The following is an 18,318-nucleotide window of genomic DNA, read 5'->3' as shown; positions in this document are numbered from 1 at the left end:
GATAGCTTTGGGAAGAGGTTTATAGATCAGCCACTCATGAAGGGCACACATAGAAAATATATTTATGTTTCAGTCCATTCCATTTATTGATTCTTAGTTTTAATTCTTGAGCTATCAGAGTCTTATTAAGGAAATTGGGGCCTAATCCCACATGATGAAGATTAGGGCCTATTTTTTCTTCTAATAGATGCAGAGTCTCTGGTTTAATTCCTAGGTCCCTGATCCATTTTGAGTTGAGTTTTGTGCATGGTGAGAGATAGAGGTTTAATTTCATTTTGTTGCATATGGATTTCCAGTTTCTCCAGCACCATTTGTTGAAGAGGCTATCTTTTCTCCAATGCATGCTTTTGGCGCCTTTGTCTAATATAAGATAATTGTAATTTTGTGGGTTAGTCTCTGTGTCAATAAATGGGATGGACTCAAACTAAAAAGTTTCTTTTCAGTAAAAGAAACAATATGTGAGGTGAATAGAGAGTATACACCTTGGGAGCAAATTTTTACCCCTCACACATCAGATAGAGCACTAGGGTATGTAAAGAACTCAAAAAGCTAAGCATCAAAAATAACAAATAACCCAATCAATAAATGGACCAAGGACCTGAACAGATACTTCTCAGAAGATGATGTACAATCAGTCAACAAATATATGAAAAAATGTTCATCATCTGTAGCAATTAGAGAAATGCAAATCAAAACTACTCTAAGATATCATCTCACTCAAGTCAGAATGGCATCTATTATGAAGACAAACAACAATAAGTGTTGGCGAGGGGGTAGACCACAAATTTTCATATCTGTGTATATAAAGTATGTTCACACCAATTCTTGTCTTCATACATGTACTTTGGATAATGATGTCCATCATATTCCACCATAATTGTAAACCTCCTGCCCCCCCTTCTCCTCCCACTCCTCTGCCCTATCTAGAGTTCATCTATTCCTCCCATGCTCCTCCTCCCTGCCCCACTATGAGTCAGACTCCTTATATCAGAGAAAACAGTGATGTGTGGAAAAAAATACATTCATACACTGCTGGTGGAATATGGAAAGCAGTATGGAGATTTCTTGTAAAACTGGGAATGGAACCACCATTTGACCCAGCTATTCCTCTCCTCAGTCTATGCCCAAAGAACTTAAAGACAGCATACTACAGGGACACAGCCACATCAATGTTTATAGCAGCACAATTCGCAATAGCTGAACTGTGTAACCAACCTAAATGCCCTTCAGTAGATGAATGGATTAAAAATGTGGCATATATACACAATGGAATATTACTCAGGAATAAAAGAGAATAAAATCATGGCATTTGCAGGTAAATGGATTCAGTTGGAGAAGATAATGCTAAGTGAAGTTAGCCAATCCCCCCAAAACAAATGCCGAATGTTTTCTCTGATATAAGGAGTCTGACTCATAGTGGGATAGGGAGGGGAAGCATGAGAGGATTAGATGAACTCTAGATAGGGTAGAGGGGTGGGAGGAGAAGGGAGGGGGCAGGGGATTAGCAATGATTGTGGAATGTGATGGACATCATTATCCAAAGTACATGTATGAAGACATGAATTGGTGTGAACATACTTTATATACCCAGATATGAAAATTTGTGCTCTATATGTGTAATAAGAACTGAAATGCATTCCATTGTCATGTATTTAAAAAATAAAATCAATTTAAAAACAAATGTAAATTTAACTGCATACTTGTCAATGACTAATGAGTCAAAGAAGAAATTCAAATAGAAAATAGAAAAAAAATCTTGAGACAAAGACACATGAAAATACAGTATACCAAAATGGAGGGGATAGAATAAAAAAAAGCTTATAGTGACACATGCCTACATTAAAAATGAAAAAAGATCTCAAATAAAGAACCTAAATTTACACATCAAAGAATTAAAAGAAGAAAAAACCGACCACAAAGTTAGCAGAAGGAAGGATATAATAAAGCTTAGAGCAGAAATAAGTGAAATAAAAAAATATCAGAAAACATAAATGATACTGAATTTTTTAAGATCACCAAAATTGATGAACCAGACTAAAAAAAGATTCAATAAAATCATAAATGAAAGAGGAGCTACTGCAAATACAGTTTTTAAAAATATTTATTTATTTTTGGTTGTAGTTTGACACAAAACCTTCATTCTATTTATTTATTTATTTTTATGTGGTGCTGAGGATTGAACCTAGGGCCTCGAATGTGCTAGGTGAGTGCTCTATCACTGAGCCACAACCCCAGCCCTAACAAGTACAGTTTTTTAAAAGAATACAATAAAGTGTTTTACTGTATTCGAAGTGTAAAACATAGTGTTTTGACAAAAGTATATCTGGCTTAATGATTCCTACACTTGACCTAAAACAGAAAGTAGAACTACAAATTTTTCTTAAATATCTGTTTTTTGGCCTTCATTTGTGTCTCTGACCAGCAAGAAAATATAACTCTTTAAAATATAGCTCTTTAAAATAAAAAGGCTCCAGAGGGAAAAAAAAGAAAAGATATTTATGTTTCATAAGGCTATCATTTACTATTGCATAACAAATTACACTTAGAAGCTTAATAAAACACTCATTCATTAGCTCAAAAGTTTGTAGGTCAGAGGTCTGGCCCAGCATGATCCTGTTCTCTGCTTAAGGTCGCGCAAGGTTGAAATAAAGATGTCAATCTAACTCATCTGAAGGCTTTGTGGGGAAAATCTGCTTCCAAGATCATTCAGCTTGTTCTCCTAAGTCAGTTCCTTGCAGATATAGGCCTGTGGTCCCCATTATTTTTTGGCTTTTAACCAGGCTGTTTTTAGCAACTGATGGTCATTTGCATTCCTAACCCTGTAGCCCTTCCAATCTTTGCTGTGTAAGGGCACATTTAATCTCATTCTTCTAATCTCTGACTTATCTTTCTCTGATCTGAGATCTGTATTTTAAGGGATAATATAATTTGGTCAGGCTCACCCAGATAATCTTCCAGTTAAGGACAAACTGATTTGACACTCTAATTACATCTACAAAAGTTCTTCACAGCAACACATATATTATTATTTGATTAACTGAAGAAGGTATTTATATATTGTGTGGTGGTAATTTACAGAGCTATTTCAGAATTCTTCTTGCCATTGTCTGCTTTCTGGTTCCCTAAATTCATGAATTTCTTAGCAAAACACACTTAGCTCCTCTGAAGATTTCCTGTAATCTCATCACATTAACAGCATCAACTCAAAAGTCAAAATATCACCATCTTAAATCATCTAAATCAGTGTTGATGAGGATCTCGGGCATAATCTATTAAGAAAAATTTCTGAAGACATCTCTCCCCCACACCTGTGGATCTGTGAAACTAAGGAGATAAATTCTCTGTCTGCAAAACTCCCCATATGTGGTAATTAGATGTAGCACACCAGTTCCAGACAAAAGTATGTGAAATGGAAGATAAAAAGAGGCCACTGGCTCAAAAATGTTTCCTTACTAGTTTTTAAGGTCTGGGGATAATCGCCTGTGGCTCTCAGCTTTAACTTCTGTGCTCTTGCCTCTGTCCTCTCAGCTCTGTAGTCTAAGCTCTTAGATCTGTCTTTGAGTAACCCTTCCTTTTTCACTGAAGGCAGCGCATGTTCCCAGCTGAGTAGTTTATCACACTAGGAGAATTTGGGGGAGTCTGATGGCCTCATTTTATTGTATATTCTATTTCATTTCAAACTGATAGTGTTTCTGCTGAATATTAAGAATTTATAAAAGAATCTTAAGAATCCTATATAAATGCCACTGAATTTTACTCCATTGGAGAAAATCTACAATCAAATATTTTTGACATCATCTTTCTTTATATTAGGTAGCTGGGTGTGGCTGCTCTTAGTTCCTAAAGCCCATACACATTCTTTACTTCATGATGCCCTCCATCTTCAAGCTAGTAGTGTCACATTGAATCCTTCTGCTTTGAATCTCTATTTCTCAGTCACTGAGTTCAATATTCTCTAAACTTCCTAGAAGCCATATAATTTGGTTGAGAGAATGTGAAAGTTATATTTTTAATTTCTTGAAAATGACCTTTATGTGACAGAGTACTTGGATTTTGTCTTTTTGAGGTTTCAGCAAAAGTTTGTACCAGATATACCTTCTCCCACAATGCCATATTTTTGGAAGAAATCTCTTAATTTTAGTGTATTTTGCCATTTGGATAATAATATGGAATTTTCCCAAGTCATTATGTCCTTGTTGCTTTTTGTTTAACAGATAATCCCTCAAATGATCATTCCTATCACGTTTTATAACAAATAGCAAGAAACCTCAAAACTTTTCTTGGAAATCTCAGCTAAATGTCCAAGTCTATCACAAGTTCTACTTTACACATAACTGTGGGAAACAATTTCTCTAATCTTCATGCCACTTAATATACAGATCTCCCTTCCTCCAGTTTCTAGTAGCACGTTCCACACATCCTACTGTTGCCTCACTAGCAGAGTTGTTAAGATGTTTATTTTTACTTTATACTCAGATCAAGTAATCATGCTTTTCAAAATTCTCCCAGCATCTATTCACTGACCATTTCCCAATTTACTCTCACATTTTAGGTATTTGGTATTTTCAGTACCAAAATATGTATTAGTACCCCATTATTGTATAACAAATTACTTAAAATTTAGCAGCCTAAACATCCACTTATTATTTTAACAGTTCTATAAGTCAGAACTTTTGCACAAGTTGGATGGATTCCCTGCTTACAATCTTATAAGGTTGAAATAAGGTGTCAGCTGAAATTAGTTTCTATCTGGAGGGTTGGAGGGGTATGCTATCAAGTTCATTCTTTTTGGCAGAATTCATTCCTTATTCTGGCCCCCAGCTGGGATAGAGGCAACTTGCCCTGATTTGTGACTGATCTTATTTAAAGCTGGGTTTAAGTCATGTAAGCATAGATATAGCCTAAGATATAGCCTTTCCTGGTTCCAACTGAAATTCAAGGATGTATATTGGAACCCCTCCTTTAGAACCTCAACTTCAATTTCTGTTGCACAGAAACAGAATGATGATGGCTAAAAACACTAATATCCTCAACTTTCCTACCAGCAAATGCCTCATGACTAAAGTTGTGTCAAGGGTAGCATTCACCTTTGTGGGCTGCTTTTCGATTGCATTTATAGAAGTCTTCACTTCCTTGATATCTTTCCAATGATTTTCAGCATAATTTTTGTTTTGTTCGGCTTTTCTAATAATCTATCATGGGAGGGTTTGCTCTGATACAAGCTAATCTATCATTGATAGAATCCTAACTTCTATTGTCTTACTAATTATTAAGAATTTCTTCCATAAACAATGCATTTTGGTGATCATTTAAGTTAGCAAGACATATCTTGACATTTTGCTCACTTTGTGAGCAGTCCATGTACATACTTCTCCAGATTTCCTTCTCATCAGTTTCCCAATTTTGCACTCCAAGTCACTGGAAATCTAGTTAGCCAATTTGCTAGTCCAGTTGCTCTTGAATTTGAATAATATCTTTTTGCATCCCATGTGATCAAGATATATGTTATTCTTCGGAGATGAGATGCCCCCAAAAGCTGATAGGTTATCCAATGCAGCAATATTCAGAGGTGAAATTATGAGATTATGAGAGCTATAACAATCAGTGAATCAATGATGGATTAGTAATTTGAAAGGACTACTGTACTGGGTGGTAACTGTAGGGAGGTAGGTCATGGCTGGAGGAAATAGATCACTGGAGGATGCGCCTTCAGGGATTATATTTTGTCCCTGGCTCCTTGTGCGCTCTCTCTCTCTCTCTCTCTCTCTCTCTCTCTCTCTCTCTCTCTCTCTCTCTGCTTCCTGGCTGTTATGGGCTGAGTAGCTTTTCTCCACCGTGCCTTTCCACCATGATGTTCTGCATCACTTCCTACAAAACTGTGATACCCCAATAAACTTTTCCTCCTCTAAGTTGTTCTTGTCATATATTTTAGTCACAATGATGAAAATTTGATTAACACAATATGTCATCTAAATTTCTTCCCATTAGGAGAATTTACCTTTGTTCTACTCTTTCAGTTCCAATCTCTACTCTCTTCTCCAGTCATAAGGAATGTTCCATTAGGCCATAAATATGAATTGATAGTTCAGCAACAGGAAAAGCTACCTTGAGAGTCTGAACATCCTGCTTGTGCCATTTTCTTGTGCCTTGTACTCATCCTTAGGTTCATTTATTTATCTATAATTTCAATTTTAAACAGAATTCTTCTGTGTGCATCTCTTCTGTGATTTGCTGGATCTGCTCCTGATAAGCAGTTTAGGATGCATTAGTTATCTGGAATTCCATAGTCAGATATTTGGTTCCTTCTATCATACAGAGGCTACTTTTCAAAAAGAGAACAATTGTTGCCTTAGTCAGTCATTTCCAAAAGCTCTTTAATATGATCATGGGTTATGATACAGTTTGGGGTATCCAGAGATTACCATCAATTCAAAAACTTTAGTAATCACTCTTACAATGTCTTGGTATCTCTCTTGTTTTAGTGCACAGTCAACCTGGAAAGTATTTGCAGGTCCACTGGGGAAATTTTGATGAAAGGTTCATAGTGTACCAGTGGCTATAGAGGGCCTGTCTTCTCATTTGTTAGGAATGAAGTACAGAAACACCACTACAACAACTTGAGTTAGGGTTTCTAACATACCTACTTTCTTTTCTGCCTAAATATGTCAGGCAGCATCTGACAGGTTGTTCAATTATCTCACTTTAGGAATGCTCTTATTACCATCACAACAGATCCCTGTAGGTAAAAAATCCTCTCATTACCATTTTATTACTGTGGCTGATTGTGGTGTTGCACTCACTTTGCCTTAGCTAATTAAGCCTTGTTACCTGTCTTCCACCACTCTGGGATCCAATAATTCACATTAAGATTAGGTAGTAAAATTTTACTGCAGCATTCTCCACCATCACCTTCAACTCATAAAGACACACAGAAATCTTTAAGGATGCTGATAACCCTCTCACCAACGCATTTCACAATGGCTTAGAGTGTGCCTGCACAAATGCCCCTATCCCATACATAAGGGTTCCATTCCATCCCTACTACTGTTCTTAATTTATTGTAAAAGCCATAGCAGATGGAGCATTTCATTGTCAATGGAACTGCAACACTACAAGGACCTGGGCTTGGTCTTCAGCTGTGCCTGCCCTAAGACAAAAGACTCTCTCAAACCTGCCATGAAAGCTTTCTGGTGCTCTACATGTGTTCTTAACCTCCAATGTTCTCATTTCCCTATGCATACTCTATATGAACACATACTCCCACATGTTTTTGATAATTATTTCATCTCCATGAAGTAGGCCTGAAAGACAAATGAAGAGAGGCTACTAAATATACAGAGCCTATGGAGAAAGCCACCTCCTAGGAACCTTAGATAATGGACTCTGCTAGCATGTGCTGACACCTTCAGGGAACAAGTTCCTGACCACATTCTCCATTACGGGATTCAAGAGATCAAAAGAGTCATCTGATGTGTTCCATGTAGGCCACTCTTCCTTGGATCACAGAGCAGGGTAGAGAAGAATGGAGATTGAACCAGGATGGGAAGATGGGGAAATATGCAGCAAATTAGTGACGGTCATGGGGAAAAGTGCCTGCACTGGAAAAGAGCACCTCTATTTAGCTTTATATACATTATAAGGAGAAAGGGAAAAAACATTATTCTTCAAGGTTATCTGGGGCAGAATTGAGGTTTGCTTGAATTTTTCTATTAAAATAAGAAATGCACATGGATATTGACCCATGGTAAAAGCATAGAGCATGCTGAATTAAGCATATTGTCTTATAATCATGAATTTGAGGAGTTTTGAGTGATTTGTATCAGCTCATCAGTTTTATTAATTTCAGTCAGATTATTTGTTTCTGATCTAGATGGACCTTTCTTCCAAGGATTCTGCTGTTGGGGCTGGCGATGCAGCAAGAATATGCCTACATGTATGAATTGCCAAGATCATTGTAATGTCATGTGTAGCTAATAAAAAAATAAAATTAAAAAAAGAATATGCCTACATAAGCAGCAGTGTACCAGAGACCCTCTTTTGTGCTCTCTGGTTCCATGTACACATCAGTGTTTCTGGACCCAAAATAAATACATCTTTTCAGAGCTCTTATAGAGAGGGAAGATGCTTGGAGGTCATACCTAGCCATTCTAGATCCATTGCTATGAGATTTTGGCTATGGTGTATATCCATGCTACTTCTATGTTGCATTCTTTTTTCTTCAATAAACTTTAGATTTGCAAACATTGCCATTTGTGGTCCCATGAGTCTCCCATAGTAATGAAACTGGTTAGCTACCCTAGTTTTCAGGGCATCTGAAGCAGAAAATACAACATACTACAAGGTGCCTTGCTTACGCCTTTATTTATAGGCATAATTTTCTCTAAAGACACTTGCAGGTTCTGTTCAGTATATATAGTAATTGTTGCTGTTGGATTCTTACTCCCAAAATTTGTTTTATACTTTAGAAAGGTCTTCCCTCCCTCACCATCCAAAAATAAGAGAGACATTATAATTCTTTTTTCTGCTTACTTTATGGTTTGCACTGAATGTGACTGAAATCATAATGAATATATAAATCAATGCCTTTTTAGTGTGAATTAGAATCACCTAGGATGCCTGATAAAAACAGAGATTCCAGAGATTTATTCACTGGAACTTAGGAGTGGGTCAAATAGTTGACATTTTCTTTTGGTGATTTTGATAGATGTCAAGCTAACACACCTTAAAAATGCATTAGTGATGGCTGGTGATGTATCTCAGGGATAGAATGATTTTCTAGTGTGTGTGAGGCCCTGGGTACAACTCCAGGACTAATGCATTAATCAAATGAGATAGGGTTAAATTTGTGGTACAAGCCCTTTTCCATGGTGTTCCTTTTGGAACTGCAAGTAAACACTGCTAGAGAAGACTCCACAGTTATTTATGTAGATAGGGAATTATGTGGGACAAAAACTCTTGATTCAGCTACTATTATTTATAAATTCATTAAGAACTGTGCTAGGCACTAGGGGTACCAGGATAAAGGTCAGATTGTGCTTTGAAAAGCAGAATCCAATGTTTCCCAATTTTTTAAAGCTCCAGCCCACAGCCAGAAATAAATTATTCACAACTCAGGTACACACATGTACATGTATACATAACTGAAACACAAATTTCACAAAAATATATGCACTTTATCTACCTGAAATATAGTCTGATATTTACTATCTGGCTCTGATTTATTTTATACCATTTAATTAAACATATTGCAAGTCTTCACTGAATTTAAAATATACTAATAAATGTAGGGGGATGAAACTGCAGTTTGACAATACAGGTCTACTTAATAATCTGTGATGAATGTATTATATAATGCATATATTTATCTTCCTAGAAACCTATTTCATGAGGTAAGAGTGGGGTGGCTGAGGAGAGTCTCCTTATAAGCCAGTGTTTCTTTTTTGGGGGGAGATATTGGTGATTGAACTCCACCACTGAGCCACATCCCCAGCCCTACTTTGTATTTTATTTAGAGACAGGTCTCACTGAGTTGCTTAGCACCTCACTTTTGCTGAGGCTGAGCTTTGAACTCACAATCTTCTTTGCCTTAGCTTCCTGAGCTGTTGGGATTATAGGCATGCACCACTGCACCTGGCATAAGCCAGTGTTTCTCAAACTTCAATATGCACAGAAATCACCTCAGGGTATTGTTAAAATTAAGATTTTGATTCAGTATGTTTGGTGTAGGGACCTGAGATTCTGTATTTTCTAACTTTCTCTCAGATGATGTTGATGCAGCTCATGCACAGATCACTTTTTGTGTAGCAATGCTCTAATATTCACAAACGTATTAAACTGGTAAGGCAGTACCTACCAAGAGTTACCTAGGACAAAATTTCTTCTAAGGATGACAAAAAATTGGACAAGTCACTGACATATGAGAATAGCAAGTGTGTTATGCAAAATTTACCCCAGTCTCTCACATCTGAATCTGATAGAGAGATTGCTGCATGCAAAAATGCTATCAACCAACCGAGAAAGAATTATTTTACTAAAAATATGAAATCCATCAGGGGCCAAAGTTATCATTGAGATGTTACTAAATTTGGTAAGTAAAACTCAAAAGTGAGGAAAAGGGTATTATCCATATTTCTATAGATGTCATGGCTTGGAATAGAGTTGACTTGGCTTACTAGAGATTCCAGAGAAATCAATTGGGCTTTGTCTTGATGCCTGCCCATCAGCAACACTGGGATCCTTTGGAGGTTGCAAGATTTATGAGAAGGGGCACAGTGCCTAGCAGACATGGTATTACATAGGGGAGGATAATACCTACCTTTCAACTTCCTGAACGTAACCCCAGGTACAGGTGAGATGTACCCCAGTCTTTCTCCAAGTGTCTAAAGGAGTCTTGGTTCTGCTAGTACTGGGGATAAAGAAGAAGGCAATCTAACACATTTCACACACTTTGTACTTCATGTAATATACTCAGCAGTTATGGAATGCAAGTATTATCTCCATTTGACAGATAAGAGGACAGTCCCTTACGAGTAAGGGGTTTGTAATAACCATAGATTTCTCCAAATATGAGTTCCAGAGGTATGGGAGTTTTACCTACAATTTTAGTTTTGACAACAAGAATTTTAAGTGTTTCCACAGCCTTTAAAAGCTTATTGGACAATTTTTCCATTGTTATTTATGTACTGTTTTCTAATTTTCAAATATCTTATCACTTTTTGTGAGATAAGAAATCTGTTTTATTTAGGAAAAAAATAAACAGATAAGTTGAAAGGAAACAAGGAAAGAAAATCATCCACAGCCCACAACTCAGAAAAACAATTGTTAACCTTTTAGGGATCAAAACTTTCTATCTTCTCTGTGCACACATACACTAAACTTTCCTTTTACAAAAACAAATAGATTCTGTAGATGATACTGTAAACTCCTTTATTTTTCCAAAATCACAACAACTTTGCAATACACATGGGGAAAATTCCCTACATAAACACAAAGTGAGTGCTGCAATAGTGTCAAAAGAATTTCTGGTAACAGAAGAGACACTTAATGTATTAGCTTAAAACACAAGACCTGGCAATTGCCTGCCAGGAGCACTACACATAGGGAATGTCTTCAAGGTCTCTCCGTGGGGCTCTACAGCCACCCCTGAATTCCCTTGGGCCCCTTGGGTAGAAGGGGTCCTCTAAATTTCTTTGCATCCACAAAAGCCTCCCTAATTTCTGTCTGCTTTTTCTCATGTCATCCTTCACCTTAGCCATACTGTCAAATTCTCTTATCATATCCTCATTGCTGAAATTCATATCATGTATGGACTCTTTATACTCCTTGAGGTAATGAGCCAGCCCCTTGTCAGTTTTTCTTTTGGCTTTCCTGGGTATGTCATCCTCAGCTAGGCGCTTTTCTGCAGCCCTTGTTTCACTTTCTGGCTTTCCTGAGCACTCTGGCTTTTCCTCACTTTCCACCTTTCCCTCTCTCTCTGGCTTTCCTTCCTCTTTTGCTGTTCTCTCACTCTCTGGCTTTTCCTTATCCTTCAGCATTTCCTGATGTGCAGTCTTTTCCTCATTTTCTAACATTTCCTTGTCTCTCAGAGTACAGGCTCCTTCTGGCTTTTCCTCATCCTGTGGCTGTTCTTCATTTTCCTTCTTTTCTTGGTTGGAAGGTGTTCCTCTGTTTTCACTGTAGAGTTCTTCCATGTCACGATTTCCTCTCCTTTTCCTGTCCTGGGAATGGGGGAAGAGAAGAGAAGACTAAGAAGAGACATGGGAAATTGAATAGGGGTGTAACACAGGTTCACAGGGTACTGCATCTTGCCCTTGTGAGGGTTCCTCTTAGCTTGCCCAGCCCTCCAAGTGTGCCTCTGCAAGCCCCTTACCACACATTCCGCCCCCTACAGCACGCATTCCCGGGGCTGTGCCCTCCGCACTCTTACCCCTTCTGGGTCCCTGTCCATGCTGCACACCCCGCCTCACTGACCTGCAGGGATCCTGGGCGGGTTGCTCCTCTTTTACAGGCCTCCCAGAGCTCTGGGAACAGATGCGCAGACCTGCAGACGGGATACGGGGCCGGGCAGGGCGCTCAGGACTGACAGGGACTGGGGTCCCTTTTTAAAATCCAGGCCCTCCTCACTCAACCTTCTCCTCTACTTCAAGTCGCCATTTCTTTTCAGGTCTTGGGCATCAAACCAGGATACTTTGCACACTATATTTGGGTCTGCATGTCCCCCTACCCGAAGGCAACCTGCCTCACCCCTTCCCCCCTTTTGCCCAGGTTATGCAGTTCCATTTCATAGGTGCAGAGTATGAGAAGGGGGTTATTTCCAGAAGGCGTCTACGTTTCACTGTCGCATTGCAGGGTTGCCCCCCACCGCATGACTTGCTCTAAAATGGATGGAGGAATGGGGCGGAGGTTCGAGAAGGCACCTGGACTTCTGCAAGGCCCTTCAGTCCCTGCCGCTCGGGGTCCCCCTCCTCACTGATCTCGCTGATCCCTTCCCCCGCCCCCAGCCAACTGCAGAAGGATCCTGCTGCCACCCACCTCCACCCCTGCCACGGGTCTGATGACAGCCCCTGCCTTCGTACTGACCTTCAAAGACCCAGGACAGGCCTGCGTGTGTCCTCTAGCTCAAGGTAGCCTTCTAACGGATCACCCGCCGCCCAGAAGAGAGTTCTGTACGGATGCAGGGATCCAACTGCAGGGCGCACGATCAGGCAGGCGCAAAGGCTAATGCCTAGGTTGGGCCCCGGCTGGTCACGTGAAAGCTGCGTCACTTGAGTTTCCCCGCGCCCCCCCACCATACTATGCCAAAGCACCTCACCCCCCCACAAATCCTAGAGACTTTGAAGCTGCTGAAGAGGGGTGTGTGTGTGTGTGTGTGTACACCCAGAAAAGGAGGAGGAGTTGAAAACCGGACCCCAGGTGCATTACTGGTGCACCTAACAGCACCCTCTCACACCATCCCTCTCAGATGCCCATTTTCATCAGGTTTGACAGCAAATCAGAAGAAGTACTTATTTAACAAGAACGCTCAGCTCCTGAAGCTCACAACCACTTTGAAAAACGCCTTTGTCTAATTCCCCCCAGATCCTTAAAAAAAGGAGGAAGACTTTGCCAACACCTTGATTTCAGTCCAATAAAACTGATTTGAGATTGTTGACTCCTACAACGGTAAGAGAACAAATGTGTGGTGTTTTAATTAGCGCTAGAAAAGTAATAAGTTTACTAAACCTATTCTAGACTAGTTTGACATAAGTTATCAGTAATAGCAAGGCATTATTTTAAAATTTAAAATGTTGAGAAATATTAAACTAGAGGTGATGCTAGGTGAGTATTCAACAATTCATATTGTTGGGGATAAATCATCCTGAGATAATTTTCATCCTGAGATAATTCGCAGAAATTCACTAGCATAATGACTGAATGTGGCCTAGGGTCAATAGAGTCAGTTTTCCTAGTTCCCTGGACAAGAAGACTAACTTTACAAAAAAAAAAAAATTCTAAGCATTATTGTAGATTTACATGTAATTGTGATTTCCCCCCAATGGTAATGACTTGCCAAAAGCCCCTTGGTGCCCCTGGCCCCTGTGCTTTATGTTGCAATGTTCACTCACAAATCTTCTTTTATTCCTGGGTCAGTTATACATATTATTCTTGAGAAATTAATATAAAATATACGAAGTGGAATGGGAAAATATATAAAATAAAGTGAAATAGGGTGATAGCTTTCTTTTCCAACACTATCCAACTAATTAAATGATTGTTTTCTTTTTTCCTAAATTCTCTGAGAAATCACTTCAGAGTGTAGATATGAGACTCAAGCTAATACATAATGGAAAATTTTGCATTTGCCTTCTATTAAATACTTCCATTTATCATGCTCACACTTAAGGATAAGTGTTTTTGAACTGTGTATGAATTTCCCCTTGACAATCCATTCATGTGTGACTGAGTACTAATAGTTTTCTTTTTCCAAGTAGACATGTCTAGTAAATATAAGCATCTAGTTCTCAGAAGAAAGATTTGCAATATAGATTTTGGCTGGAATTCCTGGCCAATAATGCACACTTAATAAATATCAGTTGAAATGATTAGTTTAAGTATTAATTAAAAAGTATGGTTCTTAATCCATTAAGAACTCCTATAACAAAATAGTAAAAAGAATAAAATTTGTTAACAGTACACAGAGGAAGAAATTTAAATAAATTCTTATTTCATTTTATTGATTATTGTATCATAAAAGAATATAACTCATTAATAATTAAGACTAATAATTAACACTTATCACATATTAGCTACAAAAATCATAGGCAGAAACATACCCAATATAACATGGGCAAAAATTCACAGGAGACACACTTTTAAATTAACAATGCATGTAGATGAAGAGAAAGAGATAAGACTTGAATGTGATTCAAGGAATTGGAAACTGACCTATCAGTGTGTTTTTAAAATATTTTTATGAAATATTAAAAATACATTTAAGTATTATGATGATGCCAAGAATGGAGGTATTTACTGCAACACTGAAATAGAAAACAAAAAAGGAATAAAACAAAAAGCAATCTAAAATCTCATCAATAAACAATGAATATAAAAATAAAAATCAACAAAAATATTTCTGCTTCTCTGGGGAATAATCTCTGTTTTTTTCTAATACTTTTTTATGGAAACTTGATATTGGTATAAGTAGACAAAATTTCTTTGTTTTCTGTTTGTTTCAGTGCTGGGGATTCAACCCAGGGCCTTTCACATACTAGGCAAGTGCCTTAACACTAAGCTACATCCCCAGCCCAGACATTTCTTATGGCAAAAAATGACTATGGATCAGTGAACACTTCTGTTTTTGACTGTGTCCATTACTGCTATGACACCTGCAAGTGACACTCATAGGCTTTATAAAACATTGACTTTTTTCAGGCATGGTGCTTGTAAACAGGTTTCCTCCACACTCTTTGTGGTATCTTTGTTATACCCAGACACTCACATAGGGGGACAGAACATGCGAAAAACAACCCCTAGACAGATCTCTAAGAACTTCTCCTGCTAAAAAGATATGCATATTTGACAATGTCTTCCATTTTATCTCATTACAAATTCAAATGAACCTAGTACCAGTTGGCACCAGATGAGTCTTATGAGTTTGGCTGCCAATGTGAATCCAAATTCACTGATGTGGGAGTTATAAACCAGCACAAAAATAGTATATTCATTCAATGAAATACTATGCTACAGTTGAAATGAATGAGTTATATCTATAAGTGTTAAAATGGGTGAATCTCTAAAGCATTTTCAAGTGAGAACAACTCAAATAGCAACAAGATAAAATCAGTATAATGCACTCTGAAGCTAAATCTTATGCATATAAAGTGATACCTTACATTATTCATAATACAAGCATAAAAGATAAAAGTAGAAGTAACTAACTGGAAAGTATACATATAGTTGTTATCTCTAGGGAACTAGGGAAGAGAATAGATGATGAGCTTTTCATTGGATCTACAATACATTTCTTTAAAAACCAAAAATGTCTGAATCAAACTTGGCAAAAGCTAAAGTGTGTTAGATATGGATGATGAGCATACATATAACTATCATATATTTTCTTTTCCTTTCCATGTTTGAAATATTTTTAAACAGAATGGATAATATTACATATTAGTGACAGTTTTAACAAAATGTCATTGTTAGAGTACAAATGGGCAAAACGTATTCCTGACCCCCCAGTACTGTAGTATCCAGGGTTTAATTCTTGGATCCCAACACTTCCCCATCTTCCCTCACTTGTAAATAATTTCAACTAGTTCCTTGGGATAAAAATCATATAAATATGACTCCATTATGTATACCCCATGTCCAGATCTCACTCCTAAAATCCAGGGTAATATTATTTGATTTTCTCTGCAGTTCACTCCTTTCCCTTTATAATGTGTTTTAGAAAAACTGCATTACATAACATGCTTCAGAATTTATTTAAATATCTTATTTCTTCATGAGAATTTGGATTCTAATTTTTTTCATCCTGTGCCACACACAGTTTGTACTACGTAGCTTAGTCTCCACTGTAATTAGAAAAGATGGTATATGGTTTTTAGAGGAATAAATGCATTTATTGTTTAACCTAATTCATGACCTAGTATCCATTGAAACTGTGGTATGTATTCTCCTTACCTTCCCTCACTTTCCAAAATAGAGACTAGTGCATCATGAAAAGTTGTATGACTTTACCATAAAGTCTCCAAGAATAATCTAGATGAGAGAATGAAACTGTTGGGGATTACCACCAAAGGACAGAAGTCAAATAAACTGCTGGGCCCTTAACCTTTTACTGCTTAAATGCATGATATGTGTTTTCTTCTACCTGTGCAGGACAGCAGCACTGACAAAAGAAATGTGGCAGTTTCTGGTATAAACTAATCACCTATTCATCAAGGTCAGACTTTCTTCATTTAAAAAATATTTTAAAACGGTACCTTGAACAATAAAAATTTACCAGATTTTAACCCACTCTAGGAATCAATAAAAGCTTATGTCTCCCTTTGCTCAGAAAAGCCTGGTCCCCTGTCCATCAGTGCTGTCTCCATTCAGGTGAACCCCAATTAAGACCTTGCCAATATGGTTGCATTCACTTGACTTGATTTCACTTTTAGTGGCATAGAGTCAAATCTTCAATATCACAACCACAGTATAACTCAAAGAACACAGAATGAAAGAATCCTAACATGAAAAATTAGAAATGAATGAATTAAGGAAAAACTACAATAAAATATATACAAGCTTATTTTGAATGGTCAGCAAAATTTTAAAAAACAATGGATAAAACAATAAAGATAATTGAAAATAAAGAAAACTAATTTTAAAAATTAACCAAGAAAATATACAAGGTTCAAAATAACAGGAAAGAAATAAAAATCCAATGAAAACAAAATTTCAAGATTCCTAAGTGAGTAATTTGCATAACTCTATTCAAATACTTTTGAAAACACACATGATATTTCTAAGTGTCTAGAAAACCACAACTTTCACAAACTGATACTAGTAGAGACAGAAAGTACAAACAGACCCATTGCACAAAAGAAACAGAAAAATTGGTTAAATTTCTCTCCCGAGAAAATGTGAAGTCCAAGAGAATTTTACCCCCCAATTTTTTTCAATACCAGAGATTGAACCCAGGGGCACCTAACCACTGAACTACATCCCTGCCGCAGTCTGGCTAATGGCTCTCAGCACATCCCGACCCCTTTCTATATTTTATTTTGAGGAAGGGTTTTACTAAATTGCTTAGGGCCTTGCTAATTTTTTGAGGCTGCCTTTGAACTTGTGATCCTCCTGCCTCAACCTCCTGAATCACTGGGATTACAGGCATGTGCCACCATGCCTGGTTTCTACCAAACTTTTAAAATTTGATCTATTCAAGGAATGTGGAGAAGCAGAAAAACTTTCATATTCTTATAGTTAAGCAAGTATATAATTGATTTCTGTGACATTTAATTTTATGGGTTAAATTGACTGAACTATGGGGTGCACAGACATTTGGTGAAACATTATTTCTGGGTTTATGTGTAAGGTTATTTCTGGATGAAATTAACAGTTGAATTGATTAATAGATTGAGTAAAGTAGATTGCTGTGTCCAATATGAATGAGTCTTATCCAATCTGTTGAAGTCCTGGAAAAAATAAAAAAACTGAGTAAGAGAGAATCCTTTCTGTTTGCCTGTCTTCATCTTTGAGCTAGGCCATTTGACTTGGACTCAGATGTTAACTTACACCATTGACTCTCCTGATTCTCAGGCTTTTAGATCTGAATTAGAACTATACCATCAGATTTCTGTGTCTTCAGCTTGCTTTCTGCAGATCTTGGATTCTTTACTTTTCATAATCATATGATCCTTCTGTAGGGAATATGTTTCCTGCATTTTGGTGCTCAGATATCAAGAGCAAATAAAATGCATTCAGAAAGATTCATGAAACAAGATGTAAGGAAGAACTTGGGCTTTCAATATTAGCTGCCTAATGATTAAAATATTTTATCTGTATAACATTTCCTGGAGCAGAAATTTATGCATTTTCCACATCAATTACAAATATTCCAGAAATCCTTCTAATTTTAAAGAACCTTCCTATAGAAAATCTCCACTCAGCACAATCTAAAATTAAGAGTTTTAGCTGCATTTTTTCTTAATTAGATTAGATTTAGATTTTCTTCTGGCTAAATAAGGAAGAATGTGTACCCTTGTAAATGAGTCTTGCTTGTTTATTAAATGAGCCAAAACATAGACATCAGCTTAAAATAAAATGGATGAGACCAGCACATTTTTTTCACATATT

The 18,318-nt window shown here is 37.3% G+C and overlaps 1 protein-coding gene across 1 annotated transcript; it reads right to left on the bottom strand.

Annotated features, from left to right (window-relative positions):
• Positions 1-11,090: 11,090 nt before the first annotated feature.
• On the bottom strand, positions 11,091-12,035 carry LOC143638760 (transcription elongation factor A protein-like 4). Its single transcript, XM_077106590.1, has 2 exons — positions 11,955-12,035; positions 11,091-11,717 (listed from the first exon to the last, which is right to left on the bottom strand). The coding sequence occupies exon 2, from the start codon at positions 11,688-11,690 to the stop codon at positions 11,091-11,093; it is 600 nt and encodes a 199-aa protein (XP_076962705.1). The 5' UTR covers positions 11,691-11,717; positions 11,955-12,035.
• Between the last annotated feature and the right edge of the window lie 6,283 nt (positions 12,036-18,318).

The sequence above is a fragment of the Callospermophilus lateralis genome, chromosome X (assembly GCF_048772815.1).
Source record: "Callospermophilus lateralis isolate mCalLat2 chromosome X, mCalLat2.hap1, whole genome shotgun sequence".
Classification (NCBI taxonomy): Eukaryota; Metazoa; Chordata; class Mammalia; order Rodentia; family Sciuridae; genus Callospermophilus; species Callospermophilus lateralis.
The sequence above is the reverse complement of the archived record's forward strand: the minus strand, read 5'-3'. Positions and strand labels throughout refer to the sequence as shown.

Excerpts from the sequence above, each read along its gene's own strand:
- LOC143638760 (XM_077106590.1), bottom strand. The coding sequence starts at position 11,690 with ATGGAAGAACTCTACAGTGAAAACAGAGGAACACCTTCCAACCAAGAA.